A 21,513-nucleotide genomic window follows, 5' to 3' on the forward strand; every position below is an offset into this window, starting at 1 on the left:
TTCCTGTTTGATGCCATCCCCAACCTCACTACCACTGTTTGGTGGAAGAATACACAACTCACACTAGCGTTTTCTGCCCTTCGGTGTTCCGCAGCTCTACCCATACAGATTCCACATCATCCAAGCTAATGTCGTTCCTTACTATTGCATTAATCTCTTTAACCAGCAACGCTACCCCACCTCCTTTTCCTTTCTGTTTTTCCTTCCTGAGTATTAAATACCCCTGGATGTTGAGTTCCCAGACTCGGTCACCCTGGAGCCATGTCTCCGTAATCCCAATTCCATCATATCCGTTAACAGCTATCTGCACAGTTAATTCATCCACCTTATTACGAATGCTTCTCGCATTGAGACACAGAGCCTTCAGGCTTGTTTTTTTAACACTCTTTGTCCTTTTAGAATTATGTTGTAATGTGGCCCTTTTTGATTTTTGCCTTTGATTTCTCTGCCCTCCACTTTTCCTTATCTCCTTTCTACCTTTTGCTTCTGCCCCCATTTTACTTCCCTCTGTCTCCCTGCATAAATTCCCATCCCCCTGCCATATTGGTTTAAACCCTCCCCAACAGCACTAGCAAACACTTCCCCAGGACATTGATTCCGATCCTGCCCAGGTGCAGACTGTCCGGTTTGTATTGGTCCCACCTCCCCCAGAAGCCGTTCCAATGACCCAGGAATTTGAATCCCTCCCTCTTGCACCATTCCTCAAGCCACGTATTCATCTTAACTATCCTGCTATTTCTACTCTGACTAGCACGTGGCACTGGTAGCAATCCAGAGAATACTACCTTTGAGGTCCTACTTTTTAATTTAACTCTTAGCTCCCTAAATTTAGCTTGTCGGACCTCATCCCATTTTTTTACCTATATCGTTGATACCTATATGTACCACGACAACTGGCTGTTCACCCTCCCCCTGCAGAATGCCCTGCAGCCGCTCCGAGACATCCTTGCCCCTTGCACCAAGGAGGCAACTTACCATCCTGGAGTCTCGATTGCGGCCGCAGAAGCGCCTATCTATTACCCTTACAATAGAATCCCTTACCACTATAGCTCTCCCACTCTTTTTCCTGCACTCCTGTGCAGCAGAGCCACCCATGGTGCCATGAATTTGGCTGCTGCTGCCTTCCCCTGAAGAGTCATCTCCCCCAACAGTACCCAAAACGGTATATCTGTTTTGGAGGGAGGTGACCGCAGGGGATTGCTGCACTTCCTTCCTTCCACTGCTCTGCCTGATGGTCAACCATTCCCTATCTGCCTGTGAAACCATTACCTGTGGTGTAACCAACTCACTAAACGTGCTATTCACGACATCCTCAGCATCGCGGATGCTCCAGAGTGAATCCATGCACAGCTCCAATGCCGCGATGCGGTCTGTCAGGAGCTGCAGCTGGACACATTCCTGCACACATAGTAGTCAGGGTCACTGGAAGCATCCCTGACTTCCCAGATAGCACAGGAGGAGCATGACACGGGTCTGGGCTCTCCTGCCATGACTTAACCCTTAAATTAACTTAATTTGGCAACAATGCCAAATGTTATCTACTGATAAGAAAATAAAAAGAAAAAGATTAAAGACTCACCAATCCACCAGCCAATCACTTACCTGCTTGGCTGTGACGTCACACTTCGATTTCTTTTTACTTCTTTGTTTATCTTCTGCCCCTGCACCAACTGCCACTCTTGACTGCTGGACCCCTTTTATGGGCCTCGTTGCTCCTGACCTGCTCCGCTCCGACCTCCGTCGCTCCCGACTGCTGGGCCCCTTTTATGGGCCTCGCTGCTCCCGACTAGCAATGCGGACGATGGTTGCATCTGCGCACATTCAGAGGCTGAATTCCAAATCATCGTCAACATCTTCACCGAGGCGTACGAAAGCATGGGCCTTACACTAAACATCCGTAAGACAAAGATCCTCCACCAACCTGATCCTGCCACACAGCACTGCCCCATAGTCACCACGGCGCGGCCCTGGACAACGTAGACTACTTTCCATACCTCGGGAGCCTATTATCAGCAAGGGCAGACATCGACGATGAGGTTCAACACCGCCTCCAGTGTGTGAGCGCAGCCTTTGGCTGCCTGAGGAAGAGAGTGTTTGAAAATCAGGCCCTCAAATCTGGCACCAAGCTTATGTTCTACAGGGCTGTAATGATACCCGCCCTTCTGTGTGGTTCAGAGATGTGGGCAATATACAGTAGACACCTCAAATCGCTGGAGAAATACCACCAACGATGTCTCTGCAAGATCCTGCAAATCCCCTGGGAGGACTGACGCACCAATGTTAGTGTCCTCGATCAGTCCAGCATCGAAACACTGACCACACTCGACTATCTCCATTGGGTGGGCCACATTGTTCGCATGCCCGTGACAAGACTCCCAAAGCAAGCGCTCTACTTGGAACTCCTACACGGAAAACGAGCCCCAGGTGGGCAGAGGAAACGTTTCAAGGACACCCTCAAAGCCTCCTTGATAAAGTGCTACATCCCCACCGACACCAGGGAGTTCTTGGCCAAAGACCGCCCTAAATGGAGGAAGAGCATCCAGGAGGGCGCTGAGCACCTTGAGTTTCGTCGCCGAGAGCATGCAGAAAACAAGCACAGGCAGCGGAAGGAGTGTGCGGCAAACCAGACTCCTCACCCACCCTTTCCTTCGATGACTGTATGCCCCACCTGTGACAGAGACTGTAATTTCCGTATTGGACTGTACAGTCACCTAAGAACTCACCTTTGGAGTGGAAGCAAGTCTTCCTCAATTTTAAATGATGATGATATGCTATGTCCCTACTTCGTGTCAGCTGGGCTACAAATAGATACTTATTGTAGAAGTTGTGAAAAAGGTCTGTGGCCAGGAGTTCAAATAAAACAGAAAATGGAAGTAATTTGTTGCATTTATGAGATCCTAAACCCATTTTTTTAATGCATTTTTTTTTACTTCTAAGCTCCAATTCTCTGAAACCCTTCTTCACAACCTTTTGCTTTAAACAAGTTATTGGGCTGTGCGTTCTTTTACTTAAGTGTATTTCAACAACAACAACAATTATTTATATAGTGCCTTTAATGTAGTAAAACGTCCCAAGGCGCGTCACCGGAGTGTTATACATCAAAACAAATAAATTTGACATTGAGCCACATAAGAAGAAATTACGGCAGATGACCAAAAGCTTGATCAAAGAGGTAGGTTTTAAGGAGCATCTTAAAGAAAGAAAAAAAGGTAGAGAGGTGGAGAGGTTTAGGCAGGGAGTTCCAGAGCTTAGGGCCCAGGCAGTTGAAGGCATGGGCACCAATGGTTGAGCAGTTATAATCAGGGATGCTCAAGAGGGCAGAATTTCATACTGAATTATTTTCTATATCAATGTTTTGTCCCTTTGCAGAGGAAGATGATGAAGAAGACGATGAGGAAGATGAGGAGGAAGAAGATGAGGATACTGATTCAGATGAAGACAGCATGGATTATGACACCGAGGTACCGTCACTGCCATATGTAACACCCGGCGGGCCCATTAGAGGCAACAGAAACTTGACAAAAGTAATGGAGATGTCATATCAGCTTCCAGATTCCTTTGAGTGGAACCAGCATGACCAAGGTACTAAGAATCTGGGTAAGATTATTAACTTTTTCTTTGTGCACAGTCTTTATATGCTATGTTTAAATAGTTTTACAATAGAGCTGTTAGATCAATAGTTGAACAACAGTACCTTTCAATGTGATGACACTATACTGGGATTTTATGCATTAATGCCCTCATTTGGGCTGAGATTTGTCTCTGCATGAGTGATAAGTACCATACTTAATTTAAATCCAAATGAATCTCAATTGGACTGCTTTATCTGGAAAAGAAATACCAATTCGGTTGACATTTGAGATGGTCCTGTCCCCTACAGGAAAATGTGCAAATATATATGTACAATGAAATATTTTGCTATTTTAATGTGTACTGTGTATGTTAATGTAATGTTGGTAGTAATGCAGTGAAAAAAATTGCTTCCTTTTATTCATTTTCGTGCGCTTTGGTGGGTCAGCAGTGGGAAGAAAATTACAGATAATAAATTGGCTCTGAATTTAAGTGTTTTAATGCAATTTTGTTACTTAATTTGAGCATACTTGCATTTTTGGTGGTGCAATCTGTGGTGGGACCCGCTTCTGCACGTACTGGCTGTGCTGATGTTTTTGTTGTGGTCTGGGGCCTTCCACATGTGTGCTGGCCAATACTGCTGGGAAGTCATTGTAATATATTAAAATGAGGATGAGCAGCATTGCAATGTCCAGAACTCATGTCTTGCGTCCATTCTGCACCAAGTGTAATTAACAACGAGCTGAGAGAGATGGACTTTTTGTCGGTATTGGGTGATAGTACTTGGCACAAGTACTTTACTTTGGAGCCTGCACCCTGAAGAAACTTTGAGGAGTGGTTACTGGAATTGCATAAGAGCTTCTGGAGCATTTCTTTTACCTTCACCTCATCAGAGCTGACCTTGTCTCTGCTAACTGAAGACCACCATGACTCCAACCGCACACCCCCATCCCACTGCCCCCCACTCACAAAGTAAGATGTTCTAAGTTATAATTATGGAATTCCCTTTGGCCATTCCCTTGTTTGCTATTTTACTAGAAGAGGAGGAGGAAGAGGACCATTAAAAGATGGAGGAAAGGAAAGTGAGACAGCATTTTAGGAGGACGTACCTTAAAAGGTATTACCCCAAAAATGTACAGGCCACGCAGATCTTGTGAAGACCTTAGAGGTGAGCTCTCTGCGAGAAGAGTGCTTCAATAAAGAGGCTCTTGGAAAAATGTATCACCTTCTGGATGAAGACTTGCAGCCAAGATCATCAGCTCTACCTCTGGCAATAAAAGTAACCATGGTATTCAGCTTTTATGTCACTAACTCATTTCAAGCAGCCGCAGAGAACCTATACAATATCATCCAGTTGGCCATCCAAGAATACATTTGCCAGGTCGCTCAGACCATTATTAGGAGTGCAGGGGATCTCATTCTGAATGCCAGGCAGCAACGTGATGGAACCATACAGTTTTATCAAGTTACTAGGTTCCCTAAAGCATCAATTAACATTCCAGCAACCATTCACACTCATTGCTGTTGCAACAGTGTTATTCATTTGAACTCATCAGGGGTTATTGTCAAGTTAGGCTGATGAACTCCGCTCTTGGATCGAAGATAGTTGGCGAAAAGCTGACATTGGAGTCAGATACCAAAATGGCTGCCAGGCTGCCAAAGGTTTTGAAGAGAGGAGGTGCTGTCCTGGGACTGTAGGACAGAATGAAGATGGTTTACTCTGTAAATTAAACAGGAAGACTCGCCAAAATGGGATAGTGTTGTGTGTTCTTTGTTTTGTATCATTACACAAATCTATCTTCAATTAGTAAGCAGAAATGCAATCGTTAAAATCTTGGTTGGTTTGAGAATTCAGGACTCCAACAAAGATTCCCTTACAGTTGGATGTCCTTGCAATCTGTCAGTGGCATTCTTGTGCATTTCTGCACTTGTGCTAGCAGCCTGCATGAATCACTAATTATGAAGTTTGTCACCTCAGGCCATTGATTTCCCACATAAACAGGACTGCCAAAGATATCCCATCTGCTGTCTCCTCTTTGAGCTCCTTCTATACTGGTTTAATTAATGGTGTCACTAAGATAAGCATATTCAGTTTAAATGCCAGATTATAAGACAAAGGACCAGCAAAAGTTCTCACAAGCATCTCAAGGGTTCCAGCAGGAGCAACAACAGCCATCCACCAGCTTTTCTGAGGCCACCAGGGGAGCAACTTGTAAATTCCTAGAGTTCGTGCAGCTTTTCTTTCCGTCTCTCTGACAACACTTCTTTCACCCATCCCCCACTACTTTTAACAATTCCCCCACTCCATCACAGAAGACATCTCAGAGGAAGACAGTCATCCCGAGGATGCTCCATCCTTTCTAGGCACCAGTTCAAACAGTCAGAAAAGCACTAAGGGTGGATCACTTTGCGAGAGATGAATTCAAGGCAATTATTATGTTTGGCATCAAATTAATCTCCTTCATTACATTTGACACATTGGTCCCCAGTGTGGTATAATAGCAGTTTCTAAGTCTGCACTGTCAGTTTGTCATTGATATAGAAGTTATTGGATTGTTCTTATTTGTAGGATGAAGAGAGTGCTAAAGGATGTAACAGGGATAGTTAATCAGAGGGGTAATTAGCTGATCCATCACATCTCTTGCTGCAAGGTGTTCAGGTGACCCTCCTCCTGCTGCTGCTGCTTCCTCTAAGGGAAACAGTAATATGATTCTATCATTTGATTATTAACAGCACAAATCTTCTACTATAATGTCAATAAATGCAGTCAGCTGCAGTTATGAATTGATATTTCATTAATGAATACCTATCTAGATGTGACCACCCTGGTCATCTGTCAAACCACCACAGTTAGTGGCTAGCCAACAGAAACTTGTAAAATCATATATCCTAATCTTGTTCCTTAGCATTATTTGCTTTTGTGAAAAATCAAGAACAAATCAAGTTCAGTTCTGCTAAATAGGAATTCAAAGATAAGTTGCCCCAGGACAGAGTGATACTTTGAAAGTGGAAGGGGTTAGGGCAACAATTTAGAGGGAATAGTTAATCAGTTTAATTCAACATTTCTTTTTCCTGAAGCTGCAGCTTGTACTGGGATATAGCTTCAGAGCGCTAGTAGTCAGCCATCCAGTGTCTTGCCCATGTACTCATGTTTCACGTCTTTCTAAAGTTTTCAATTTATAGAGTAAACCATCAGTTGTAGATTCATTGGGGATGAAATTGGACCTCGTTGCACTCATTTTCCATGCAGAAAATGGATGAAAAGTGGTCTAATTTAGGGAACCAACCACTGCTGCCCAAACAGCGTTGGGAACACGCCCGATGCCATACTGATTTGGGCTCAGTGGGTAGCACTCTTGCTTCTGAGTCAGAAGGTGGTGGGTTCAGGACCCACTCCAAAGACTTGAGCACAAAATCTAGGTTGTCGCTTCAGTGCAGTACTGAGGGAGTGCGGCACTGTCTGAGATAACGTCTTTCAGATGAGATGTTAAACCGAGGCTCCTTCTGCCCGCTCAGGTGGATGTAAAAGATCCCAAGGCACTATTTTGAAGAAGAGCAGGGGAGTTATCCCCAGTGTCCTGGCCAATATTTTCCCTCAATCAACATCACTAAAACAGATCATCAGGTCATTTATCTTATTGCTGTTTGTGGGACCTTGCTGTGCATAAATTGGCTGCCACATTTCCTATATTGCAACAGTGACTACACTTCAAATAAAGTAACTCATTTGTTGTGAAGCGCTTTGGAACGTCCTGAGATTGTGAAAGGATCAATGTAAATGCAAGTCTTTCTCTCTCTGTTGGGGCATCCCTGGCAGCCACCTAAAGCAGGCAATAGGTCAATTTGCTGATAAGGGATCTAATGCCTGTTTTATGACCCAAACCGGAAATTGACTTTTGCATTAAGGATTACCTGGTCAACATGAAGCCTAACCCGTGGTCTTTCAAGGGACCACTGGAGGGTGCCATCAAAAAGGTGCTTTTTTTGAAGTCAAAGGTAGATTTTAAAATCCAAACTCGATAATTTTGGAAAATACTCAATCAAAGTGGCCAATTTGAATTTAGAATAAAAACAGCTAGTTATTTTTATATGTACATTGCAGTATTTGGGGTACATTCATCACTAGCTAGCTACAACAGCAAGTATTTATATAGGGCTAGAATTTCCCTAGCCTAACACCCGTTTTAATAGGTAGATAAGGTGGTTAAGAAGGCATACAGAATGCTTGCCTTTATTAACTGAGGCATAGGATATAAGAACAGGGGGGTTGTGCTTAAACTGTATAAAACACTGGTTAGGCCACAGCTGGAATACAGCGTGCAGTTCTGGTCACCACATTACAGGAAGGACGTGATTGCACTGGAGAGGGTACACAGGGGATTTACGAGGATGTTGCCAGGAGTGGAGAATCTTAGCTATGAGGACAGATTGGGTAGGCTGGGTTTGTTTTCCTTGGAACAGAGGAGGCTGAGGAGAGACCTCATTGAGGTGTATAAAATTATGAGGGGCCTAGATATAGTGGATAGAAAGGGCCTATTTCCCTTAGTAGAGGGGTCAACAACCAGTGGGCATAAATTTAAAGTAATTGGTAGTAGGTTTAGAGTGGATTTGAGTTGAAATTTCCAAATGCAGAGGGTTGTGGGGGTCTGGAACTCTGCTTGAAAGGGTGGTAGAGGCAGAAACCCTCACCACATTTAAAAAGTACTTGGATGTGCATTTAAAGTGCCGTAACCTGCAGGGTTAGGTCTAGAGCTGGCAAGTGGGATTAGGCTGGATAGCCTCTTGTTTGCTGACGCGGACACGTTGGGTGGAAATAGCCTCCTTCCGTGCTGTAAACTTCTATGATTAATGACATTTTTTCGTGTTAAAATGTATTTTTGGTGTTAAAAAAAAATGTAATGACATTTTTAAAATTTGGCCAGTCGTTTAACGCCGTCAAAAAATAACGACCGCCTTTTTTCAGAACCGTTTTTATGATGTCACTAGGCATCAAAAATAATAATAACGGCGTTTTTGTGAATTTGGCCAACAACGACATTTTTAAGAACAGCGATAAATACCGAACTGAAAAAGCTTGTCTCACCCGCTCGAGTCGGATCGAAATTGGCGATGACGGCGCCATCTTGGAAAACTGAGCTGAGTTAAAGGTTTTGGAGAGAAGGCTGCGTTTAGAGATTAGTTAGTTTTTAAAAATCGTTTTTAAGGGCATTTAAGGACATTTTAAGAATGGGGCCTATGCCATCTGTGACATATTTGGTGACTGCTTATGCTATCCAGGATAATCATAGAAGGTGGCTTATTCGATAGCATTATCAGCGTAATCAAAGAGGTTGCAGACTTATGGAGAGGAGGCCTTACCCCCAACGAGTTTACAGGAAACATCGCTCATACCTCTACTTGACCGGCACAGTGCATTAGAAGTCTGCGCTTTCGAAAAAAGGTGGTCACAGAGTATGCCAGCTCATAAAGGCAGACATACAGCCTACAATTGTGAGGAGGACTGAATTGATCGTCGAGGTCAAGGTGACTGCGGCACTTGCCTTCTATGCCTGCGGCTCCTTTCAGGCATCAGCGGGGACATATGCTGCATCTCGTAGCACGCTACACATCGCTGCATTCGCCAGGTGACTACTGCACTGTTTGCACGTAGGAAGGACTTCATCAACTTACCAATGACCAGGGAGGCACAGAATGAGAGGGCAATGGGCTTTGCATGAATTGCTGTCTTCCCCACGATACAGGCTGCCATTGATTGTACGCAAATTGCCCTACGAGTATCTTTGAGGATCTGGAGGTTTACCGAAACCGAAAGGGATTCCACATGCTGAACGTACTCAGCATATCATGGCAGTAAATGCACAATTTCCAGGGAGCATCCATGATGCTTTCATCTTGCTTGAGAGCACTGTCTCACAGCTGTTTGAGGAGCTGCCCGAAGGCCAGAGCTGGATACTGGGCGACAAAGGTTACGGGCTTGCCACCTGACTCATGACCCCCCTCCGCAACCCTCAGACACAAGCCGAACATCGCTACAATAACAGCCATATAGCCACATGCAACATCGTCGAGAAGACAATTGGAGTGCTAAAGCAGTACTTCCGATGCCTGGGCCACTCTGGAGGCTCCCTGCACTACTCCCCTCAGCAGGTCGGTGAGTTCACTGTGGTGTGCTGCATGCTACACAACTTAGCCATCATGAGGGGACGGGATTTGCCACTGGGGATTGCAGAATCACCTCGAGAGAGAGAGTGGGGGGTGGGGGGTGGGTGGGGAGAGAGGAGGACGAGGAACCCATGCCACCACTATCACCCCCAGGAGGACATGGGAGGAGGCATTGTGGACCTTACACCATTGCAAGAGCCTTGCATCAGCAGCTGATACTCTACCGCTTTGCATGAAGACTGAACGGCACGTTTCATCATGGACTACCCACTGTATCCCATGACTATTTCCCCCTGTTATACTGCAAATGGGACACTGCATAAGTTTGGTTTAGTTGAAAAAATAATTTTAAATTTATTAAACACTTGTACTTAACTTTAATAAAAACTTTTGGTATTATATTGAACTTTTAAATTAACATCACTTAAATAGCAATAATGCAAACAACCAACCACAACAACAACAAAGGAACAAAAGAACAGCAAAACAACAACAACAAACAAACTTCAGCTGCAGCCACCTCTTTCCCCCCGCACCCCCCCACCCCTTTATTTAAAAGCTGCACGCCCACCCTTGCCCTTGGATTTGCCCATTACCACAGGCATAGCCCTACACCCGGTGAGCCCAAGGTTCTTATTAGTTTGTCAGGTATGGCACTTCGCTTGTTAGGGGACAGACAGAGGAGACGCCAATGGAAGCCCTTGAAAACCTCTGGCTGCGGAAGGCCCGGCTTTGGACTCTTCAGCCTGTGGATCAACCTGCTCACTGACTGGTGAGGTTGGTCTGGGGATTGGAGTGGCATCACTCGAGACCGTCAATTGCCGCTGGGCAATGACCGCCCCGGTGTTTTGCCGACTTGTAACGACCATCTCAGACATGCCCCCCCCTAATGTCAGCAAATAGTTCTGCTATGCTTGCCGAGATCCCATCCATGGCCTCAAGGAACGATTTGGTGAGCTGGATGCTCTCCACAGTCATTCCTATCAGCTATACCACCTCCCGTGAAACCTGCATCTCGGGAGAGCGCTCTTCATGTCTCCGCCTCCATACAGATGGGCCTGCTGCTGCCCTGGGTGTGGGTTTCTGCAACCCACTGGGACCTGGGACCTCGGATGGTGCATCATAACCAACATATGTCCCCTCCTGCGTAGGGCAGGCAAAAACCCCTTCTACCTCCATGCCATTGACCTCCTCCAAATTCAGTATCACCGTCTGATCATCCCCCCCACTCCAAATAAAACATCAATTGAAGCATTGTCCTCGTTCTCCTCCTCCTGTGGAGGTTCAGCGGGATGGTTGAGTTCGATGTCATGCACTTCCGCTTATGGCGAGTTGGCGGGGTCTTCTCCATTATTGGATGTATCTGAAACATCTGCAAAATATAAAAGAACAGACGTCTGGTTAACAGCAGGGAAGGGGGCAGGGTGACATGAGTAGGCTCACATAGCGCAAGCTCATTTGAAGGACAACAATGAATGATAGTACATCGCATAAACCAAAGCCTAGCCGACAGAGAGTACATTGCATAAACCAATCCAAACTGTGGATATTGCAGGACTTACCCTCTCTCTGGAACCTGGGCTCAGCATCTGCACAGGTGGTCAATCTGGGTGACGCACCAATCAGGCCTGCAATCCGATTTTCCAGGGCTGTCAGTGGGACCAGTTTTCCGCTGCTGTCGCCGGTTCTCGAACACCTTTCTCTGCAAAGATGGCAATAGACATTTTTAAGAGAGGGGCCTTCTGCTGTTGTGGTACACACAGATAGTCATTAAAACACTTATGCTGTACTCCGTGCAGCACTCCCTCCTTACTGCCCTGGAGTGTCAGCCTGAATCTTTATGTTCAAGTTTCTGGAGTGGGACTTGAACCCACAACCTTCAGACTCAGAGACAAAAAGTGCTACCAACTGAGCCACAGCTGACATAGCACAGGAGGAGGCCATTCGGTTTATCATGCCTCTGCAGGTTTTTTGGCAGAACTATCCAATTAATTCCACACCCCTGCTCTTTCCCCATAGCCCTGTAAATATTTTCTTTCATGTATTTATCCAATTCTCTTTTGAATGTTACTACTGAATCTGCTTCTACCACTCTTTCAGGCAGTGCATTCCAGATCACAGCAACTCGCTGTGTAAAAACAATGTTTCCTCATATTGCTTCTGGTTCTTTTGCCAATCACCTTAAATTACCAACCCTTCTGTCACTGGAAACATTTTCTCCTTCTTTACTCTGTCAACACTATTCATGATTTTGAGCTCCTCTATCAAACATCCTCTTAGCCCTGGAACATCATGGGTCGCCCCGACCTGTGTGAGAACACCACCGCAGGTCGGGGCTATAAATAGAGCTGGAGCATCGGGCCCTGGAACATCGTGGGCGAAAGTGCGGCGAATGAGGGTATAGCGCCCAGAAGAGCCAAGGGCCCAGGGGCAGCACGGGCCAGCCCACACTGCAATATGTGTGTGCACTCGGTCCGTGCAGCTGAGCAGGTCTCCAGTCGTCCTGGTTAACCCTTGCCACTGGATAAAGGCCTAGCTCTGTCGAGCCCGTGTGGTGGCTGATGTGCAACAGTCACCACATGTTAAAAAAATCCACGCACAGGCATCTTCCATCCCTTCAGTTGAAGTTCAGGACTGGAATATCGGGTCCTTCATTGAAACATCTGTGAACTCTTGTGGAAGCAAGTCATCCTTGTTCGAGGGACCGCCTATGAACATACTGTTATGTATGCAATCCTATGTAACCAGCATTCTACTGCCACCAGAGGGCGCATCTGTTGGAGTTTCAAGGGATCCCAGCATCCCTTGGGAGCACTGTATATAAGCAGGCCTCCCATGCTGTACCAACACTCTGGAATTAGAATAAAGAGACTAAGGTCACACTTATTCACATCTACAGTACTCAATCACGTTACTTTATTATGGACGTAACAACTGGCAACGAGATAACGAACCATCACGCGAAAATGCAGAGAACTGTTGGTATCCTGGCGAAATTCTCAGAAGGGGACGATTGGGAGGCCTTCATGGAGTGACTCGATCAATACTTCGTAGTCAACGAGCTGGAAGGGGATGAGAACGCTGCCAAACGAAGGGCGATCCTCCTCACCGTCTGCAGGGCAACAACCTATGGCCTCATGAAAAATCTTCTTGCTCCGGTGAAACTAACAACCAAATCGTATGAAGAACTGTGCACGCTGGTCCGGGAGCACCTAAATCCGAAGGAGAGCATTCTGATGGCAAGGTCTCGATTTTACACATGTCAATGGCCTGAAGACCAGAAAGTGGTGAGCTATGTCGCCGAACTAAGGCGCCTTGCAGGACATTGTGAAATTGATGGATTCCTGGAGCAAATGCTAAGAGGCTTTTTTGTGCTTGGCATTGGCCATGAGGTTATCCTCCACAAACTATTGACTGTTGAAACACCGAACCTGAGCAAAGCCATAATGATAGCCAAGGCATTTAAGTCCACCAGCGATAACACCAAACAAATTTTGCAGCATAAAGATGTTTCGACAAGTACTGTACACAAAGTAACGTCGTTTTCAGGCAGGAATGCATATGACAGAATGTACATGCCTGCAGCTGCACGACCTCAGATGATTCAGAGTCCGCCATCAAGCGTTAATGCGAGGCAGTTAACACCTTTAGGCGCTGCGGAGGTGATCATCGAGCCCATCAATGCCACTTCAAACACTGCGTGCAAAGGCTGTGGAACAATGGGACACCTCCAGCAAATGTGCAGACGAGCTGCAAACCCTGCAAACCACCACGTTGCAGTGGAAGTCCGATCCATGGCAGATTAAACTGAACTAGAGACCCAAAACAAGGAGACAGAAGTGTACGGGGTACACACCTTCACCAAGAGATGTCCACCGATCATGTTAAAAGTTGAACTGAACGGAATTCCAATATCTATGGAATTGGACACGAGTGCGAGTCAGTCCATCATGAGCAAAAAGGCCTTTGATAGGCTGTCGTGCAACAAGGCACACAGGCCCAAGCTGAGCCCCATTCACACCAAGCTGAGGACTTACACTAAAGAGCTGATCCCTGTAATTGACAGCGCAGCAGTAAAAGTCTCCTATGATGGAGCAGTGCATGAACTACCACTATGGATAGTACCAGGAGATGGTCCCACACTATTCGGCAGAACCTGGCTGGGAAAAATCCGCTGGCACTGGGATGACATCTGACTGCTTTTGTCCATCGACGACGCCTCAGGTGCCCAGGTTCTGAGCAAGTTTCCGTCGTTGTTTGAGCCAGGCATCAGAAGTTTCTCGGGAGCGAAGGTACAGATCCACCTGATTCCCAGTACAGAACCATCCACCACAAGGCACGGGTGGTGCCATATATGATGCATGAGAAAGTAGAGATCGAGCTAGACAGGCTGCAATGAGAGGACATCATCGCGCCAGTGGAGTTCAACGAGTGGGTCAGTCCAATTGTTCCGGTTCTCAAGGGCGATGGCACGGTCAGAATTTGTGGGGGCTATAAAGTAATGGTTAACCGTTTTTCGCTGCAGGACCAGTACCCGCTACCCAAGGCAGATGATCTATTTGCGACGCTGGCAGGAGGAAAGACGTTCACCAAGTTGGACCTGACCTCGACCTACATGATGCAGGAGCTGGTGGAATCTTCAAAAGGCCTCACCTGCATCAACACGCACAAAGGTCTGTTCATCTACAATAGATGCCCGTTTGGGATTCGATCGACCGTGGCTATTTTTCAAAGGAACGTTGGAGAGTCGGCTAAAGTCGGTTCTGCGCACTATATGGTTTTCCAGGATGACATATTGATCACAGGTCGGGAAGAGGTTCTAAGTTGGCTAGATCGTGTGGGACTCAGGTTGAAACGCTCGAAGTGTGTTTTCCTGGCACCAGAGGTCGAGTTCTTAGGGAGAAGAATCGCGGCAGACGGCATCAGACCCACCGACGCCAAGATGGAAGCCATCAAGAACGCGCCGAGACCATAGAACATGATGGAGCTGCGGTCGTTCCTGGGGCTACTCATTTATTTTGGTAATTTCCTACCCGGGTTAAGCACCTTACTAGAACCTCTGCACGTGTTGCTGCGCAAGGGAGATGATTGGGTATGGGGGAAATCACAAGAGACAGCTTTTGTGGAAGCCCGAAATCTGTTCTGGTCCAACAAACTGCTTGTCCTGTATGATCCTTGTAAATGTTTAGTGCTAGCTTGCGATGAGTCTTCGTACAGGGCCGGCTGTATGTTACAACAAGTAAACGAATCGGGAACATTGCAACCGGTCGCTTATGCATCCAGGAGCTTGTCCAAGGCCGAAAGGGCCTACAGCATGATTGAAAAAGCTCTGGCATGCTTTACAGGGTAAAAAAAATGCATCAGTATCTGTTTGGGCTTAAGTTCGAGTTAGAAACTGACCATAAGCCGCTCATATCGCTATTCTCAGAGAGCAAAGGTATCAATACCAATGCCCCTGCTCGTATCCAAAGATGGGCGTTCATGCTGTCTGCATATAACTATGTAATTCGCCACATAGAAACATAGAAAATAGGTGCAGGAGTAGGCCATTCGGCCCTTCGAGCCTGCACAGCCATTCAATGAGTTCATGGCTGAACATGCAACTTCAGTACCCGTTGCAGAGAACTGCGCTGACACCCTCAGTCGGCTACCATTGCCCACCACCGGGGTGGAAATGGCACAGCCTGCAGACTTACTCTTGGTGATGGATGCATTTGAAAACGAAAAGTCACCCGTTACGGCCCACCAGATCAGGAGCTGGAACTACCAGGATCCTTTACTGTCCCTTGTAAAAAAAACTGTGTCCTCCATGGGAGTTGGTCCAGCGTCCCAGCGGCGATGCATGAAGAGATCAAGCTGTTTCAGCAGCGTAAAGACGAAATGTCCATACAGGCGGATTGTCTATTGTGGGGTAATCGCGTGGTTTTGCCCAAGAAAGGCAGGGAAACGTTCATACCCGGCCTACACAGTACCCACCCAGGCATAGTAATGATGAAAGCTATAGCCAGATCCCATGTGTGGTGGCCTGGCATCGACTCAGATTTGGAGTCTTGTCTGCGCCAATGCAACACTTGCTCTCTACTGAGCAATGCATCCAGGGAGGCACCGCTAAGTTTATGGCCATGGCCCTCCAAACCGTGGTCTAGGATCCATGTTGACTTCGCTGGCTCGTTTCCAGGCAAAATGTTCTTGGTTGTTGTGGATGCTTATTCAAAGTGGATTGAGTGTAATAATGCCTGTAAGCACGTCCACTGCCACCATCGAAAACCTACGAGCCATGTTTGCCACACACAGCCTGCCTGATGTCCTTGTCAGCGATAACGGGCTGTGCTTCACCAGCGCTAAATTCAAGGAATTCATGACCCGCAATGGGATCAAGCACATCACATCTGCCCCGTTCAAGGCCGCATCCAACGGCCAGGCAGTCCAAAACATCAAGCAAAACTTGAGACGCATGTCGGAAGGCTCCCTGCAGACTCGCCTGTCCTGAGTCCTGCTCAGCTACCGCACCAGACCCCACTCGCTCACCGGGGTTCCCCCAGCCGAACTGCTCATGAAAAGGGCGCTCAAAACAAGGCTTTCTCTCATCCACCCTGATCTCCATGATCACGTCGAGGTCAGGCGGCATCAACAAAACATGTACCATAATCGCGCAAATTTGTCACACGATATTGAAGTCAATGACGCTGTATTTGTACTCAATTATGGACATGGTCCCAAATGGCTTGCTGGCACTGTCATAGCCAAAGAAGGGAGTAGGTTGTTTCAGGTCAAACTCGCAAATGGACTAACTTGCAGAAAGCATTTGGACCAAACCAAACAAGGATTCAGACAGCCACGAGCAACCTGAATAGGACACCACCAACTTCGACCCTCCGACACACACAGAAGTGGCAACCGACATCACGGTTGACCCCGCAGCTGAAATCATCATCTCCAGCAGCCCAGCAAGGCCAGCTGCGCAGCAGCCCAATGAAGAACCAAACAACTCACCTGCATTTGTAACAAGATGATCGACTAGGCAGCGAAAAGCGCCAGATCGTCTCACCCTGTAAATAAGTGTACTATTGACTTTGGGAGGGAGTGATGTTATGTATGCAACCCTATGTAGCCAGCATTCTACCGCCACTAGAGGGCGCATCTGTTGGAGTCCCAAGGGATCCCAGCATCTCTTGGGATCACTGTATATAGGCAGGCCTCCCATGCTGTCCCAACACTCTAGAGTTAGAATAAAGAGACTAAATCATACTTATGTCTGCAGTACTCAATCACATTACTTTATTATGGACGGAGCACATACTGTGTGCATTTAATTAAGTGATCTGTATATTATGCCTTTACTTGCATGTTGTTCATCACAAAAACATTGAAGTGCAGTGCATAAAAAAAGCAATCTTTATAATGTGTGACGATCAGAAGCCGAGTGATACCAAGATAGGTCACATTTACAATCCAAGTAATTGTAGTGCATAAATAAAAATATTACTTACTCTAACTATCCCGCAAAGGTCATGCCACCTCTTCCTGCACCGCGACTAGGTCCTCATAATTGAGTCCACTGAGGAAACCTGCTCCGCAACGCGTCGCCAAGCTCCAGCCATTGCAGATGGGTGCAATTTACAAGCACCGTTCTTCCCAATCTGGCCCCATCCTCTCTCTACTGTGCCTACCAGGACTTAATTGCATCCTCACTAAACTTTCTAGCCTTCTTCCTTCCCGAATCAAGTTCCATTTTTGATCCTGCAGTACCTGTTTTTAAGTATGAGAACTCTCCTCCAACTTTCAATTACCTGCAAAAATGGCTGCTCCAGACCAGGAAGTGTACTGCACATGCGTGGCACATGAAAAACAGACAACATTTTTTTTTACCACGCATGCACAGAACGGCTGTTTTTTTTAAATCACACAAATTTACTTTATTTTGTTCTTAAAAACGGCACTTTTTTAATGCCTCACCAAAAGTTAGAAACCATTTGGGGAAATGTAAGCGTTTTTTTTCACGTTATTTTGGTGACAAAAAAACGGCGTGAATCACGAATAACGCCAAAAAAGTGATATTCTTCATTGTGGAAATTCTAGCCCATAGCGCCTTTAACGTAGTAAACCGCCCCAAGGCGCTTCACAGGAGTGTTTTAAGACAAAACAAATACATTTGACAGATTTATGTTGTATTCTTTGACAGATGCTTTATTTGGTCTATGATATTATTATACTTGCTTTGTTAGATTCAAGTCCATTCTTGCAGAAAATACCAATTTGTAAGAATCTTAGAGCAATTAATTTCAATTTATTCATTTCAGTACTTGGCACAGTGAAGCAGGAACATACCAAATATTGCAGAATGTTTAATCTTATAACAGTGTTACATATAAATGTATGAGATGTGCAAAATACAGACAGTTATAAGGACACTGCTGAAAATTTTGTAAGTGTATATGATTTTATTTTCACTGCTGCAATGTGTTACTGGTGGGAATTGTGACAACAAGTCACTGATAGATGATAAACATGCTTTGATATCATCCCTTTTCTCATTGTGAATCCACATGTTCTTCAAGCACTTTCAGAGAAACACCAGCTGCTATATAAATCCTGCAGTTTTATTTTACTATGAAAGTTTTAATTAGCATTATACTGTGCCAGTTGCCATCATATTTCAAACCTATTATGGAACTAAGTAATATATTTGAAGCTGCCTTTCCTCCAAAATATAAATATGACTGCATGAATCTGAGGATCTTACTTGCTGATTTTGCAAATTTACAACATTTCATCTCTATTATGAATGGCTTGGGATCAGGTTGCCTACCTGGATTTCTTTTCTTGACCACACAATAGTGTGCGATATGGGGTGAAACTTAAAAAATGGAGAAAATAATGCAAAAGATTTGATTTAGTGTATGTGTTTGTAAGTAAAATTGGCCGCTGTTCTTGAGCATTTGGAGGAATTAGTGGTATAACACTAAAACTAAATGCTGCCACTCTATGGGCCCAAATTTCCCCAACCCCTTTTTCCGAGGCACTCTCCCGAGATGCACCGACTTTGTGTGCTCAAAATGGTGGCAAAAAACTTGCTAACAACTCTGACCGCTCTGCTGTGTGTCCCAAGTATGGCGCAGCGTTTCTCATGGAGTGGAGGGGGTGGAGCTACAGCCCTGCGCCGAAAACAGTACCGGCAGCTGTCCGCATGTGCAGTAGAGTGTTCGTGCATGCACTGTAGCTCCTCCCATGATGGTGGTGATGATGATGCCTCCAGCGTGGGACCCAACGCGTCTCGCCCCTATCCCGGGTCGAGTGGCCTGCCGCACAGGCTGGCCGCTGCCTTCCTGCGCTGAGGGCTACAAGAAACAGGTTGGTGGGGGGAAGAGTTTTGATCGGGGGGGGGGGGGAAGAGTTTTGATCGGGGGGGGAAAAGAGTTTTGATCGGGGGGGGAAAAGAGTTTTGATCGGGGTGGAGGGGGGAAAGAGTTTTGATCGGGGGGGAAAGAGTTTTGATCGGGGGGGGGAAGAAAGAGTTTTGATCGGGGGGGGGAAGAGTTTTGATCGGGGGGGGGAAAAGAGTTTTGATCGGGGTGGGGGGGGGGGGGGAGGGAAGAGTTTTGATCGGGAGGGCCCGCGGGGAAGAGTTTTGATCGGGGGTGGGGGAGGGGAAGAGTTTTGATGGGGGTGGGGGAGGAGAAGAGTTTTGATGGGGGGGGAGGAGAAGAGTTTTGATGGGGGGTGGGGGGCGCGGGGGGGGAAGAGTTTTGATCGGGAGGGCCCGCGGGGAAGAGTTTTGATCGGGGGGGGAGAAAGAATCTTTAAAGATTTTCCAATACTTTAATAGCTAGCTATCTTTACTAAAAATTCCCTATTTGCAGTATCTTACAGCTCACCCACTACTGCATAGAATTATAAAATATTACGAATTATCAGAGCCACACGACGCAATGCTGAACACCAAAATTTAAGTTTACATTTTGACATGCTTTTTTTGTTAAGTCTCACGTTTTAAATTTCTAAACCTAGTCAGGGCAATTCTTTGGTACTGCAGAAGTCAAAATCCAATGTGGTGTGATGCCGCACACAAATCCATTAGACAAGAGCATTGGTGCTCTTGATCTATTATTTACAAAGAAAACCCTCCCCTTGCTTAAGTGGCCCCTATACTCAGCCTTCATTACAAGATCATTTTTATTCTTGTAAAAACCCCATATTCAGTTTAATCAGGCTGATAGCAGCTACACCCTGTCCAGTGTCGCTGCTTGGGATTTAAAAAAAAAACTAGCATTCCTATCATAACACTGTCATTTAGGGGCTACCTGCCCTGATTTCTTAACTCTCTGCAAGGGTTTTCTGTGCGGCCACAAGTGGCCACATATGCTGGCCTAAGTTAGTTTGGAGCAACTATTAGCTGTCCAAACTGGCTTAAATGGCCAAAACGGGCATAGGTGGCTGGTAACGCCCCCTTTTGAAAAAAAAACAAAACTAAAAAAATCCTAACTAACTCACTTACACTGGCGCAAATTAAATGTGCAGAATGGTGATTTTTAAGATACTCCAGAAAAATCAAGTTGCTCCAAAAGAAATGGAGCAACTCCTGACCAATTTTGGGCCCTCTGGTACCATGCATTGCAATACCATTGATCCATCCACTGCCTTCCGTTTATTGTGTGAATTTAATTTTTGGCCTCTTTGGTTCATAGAATCATAAAAATTTACAGCACGGAAGGAGACCATTTCAGGCCATTCTGTCCGCGCCGATGAACCAAGAGCTATCCAACTTAATCCCACTTTCCAGCTCTTGATCCATAGCCCTGTAGGTTACTGCACTTTAAGTGCACATCCAAATATTTTTTAAATGTAGTGAGGCTTTCTGCCTCTACCACCCTTTCAAGCAGTGAGTTCCAGACCCCTACCACCCCCTGGGTAAAGAAATTTCCCCTATTATCTCCTCTATACCTCCCCCCAATTACTTTAAATTTAAGTTCCCTGATTGTTGACTCCTCTGCCAAGAAAAACAGGTCCTTCCTATCCACTCTATCCAGGCCCCTCATAATTTTGTACACCTCAATCAGGTCTCCCCCCAGCCTCCTCTGTTCGAAAGAAAACAGACCCAGCATCTCCAATCTTTCCTCATAGATAAAATTCTCCAGTCCAGGCAACATTCTTGTAAATCACCTCTGCACCTTTTCCAGTGCAATCACATCTTTCCTGTAATGTGGTGACCAGAACTGCACGCAGTACTCCAGCTGTGGCCTAACCAGTGTTTTATACAGTTCAAGCTCTTGTATTCCATGCCTCGACTAATAAAGGCAAGTATTCCATATGCCTTCTTAACCACCTTATCTAGCTAGCCTGCTACCTTCAGGGATCTGTGGACATGCACTCCAAGGTCCCTTTGTTCCTCTACACTTTTCAGTGTCTTACCATTTAATGTGTATTCCATTGCCTTGTTTGACCTCCCCAAATGAATTACCTCACACTTCTCCGGATTTAATTCCATTTGCCACTGTTCTGACCAGTACATTGATATCTCCCTGCAGCTTTCTTCTTCATTATCAACCACACAGCCTATTTTAGTGTCATCTGCAAACATCTAAATCATACCCCCAGCATTCAAGTCCAAGTCATTGATATATGCCACAAAAAGCAAGGGATCCAGCACTGAGCCCTGCGGAACCCCACTGGAAACAGCCTTCCAGTCACAGAAACACCCATCAGCCATTACCCTTTGCTTCCTGCCTCTGAGCCAATTTTGGATCCAACTTGCAACTTGGCCCTGGATCCTGTGGGCTTTTA

At 45.9% G+C, this 21,513-nt stretch overlaps 1 protein-coding gene across 4 annotated transcripts in view; it reads left to right on the top strand.

The window, feature by feature from the left end:
* LOC139262310 (armadillo-like helical domain-containing protein 4) overlaps positions 1–21,513 on the top strand; it is a 221,193-nt gene that overhangs the window by 97,311 nt on the left and 102,369 nt on the right. For 3 of the 4 annotated variants that reach the window (XM_070877467.1, XM_070877468.1, XM_070877466.1), the window contains exon 5: positions 3,370–3,597. In XM_070877467.1, the coding sequence (XP_070733568.1) occupies positions 3,370–3,597 (228 nt within the window). The remainder of the gene's footprint in view (positions 1–3,369; positions 3,598–21,513) is intronic. The other variant, XM_070877469.1, reaches the window with a different exon arrangement.

This window comes from Pristiophorus japonicus, chromosome 4, assembly GCF_044704955.1.
Source record: "Pristiophorus japonicus isolate sPriJap1 chromosome 4, sPriJap1.hap1, whole genome shotgun sequence".
NCBI classification, from domain to species: Eukaryota; Metazoa; Chordata; class Chondrichthyes; family Pristiophoridae; genus Pristiophorus; species Pristiophorus japonicus.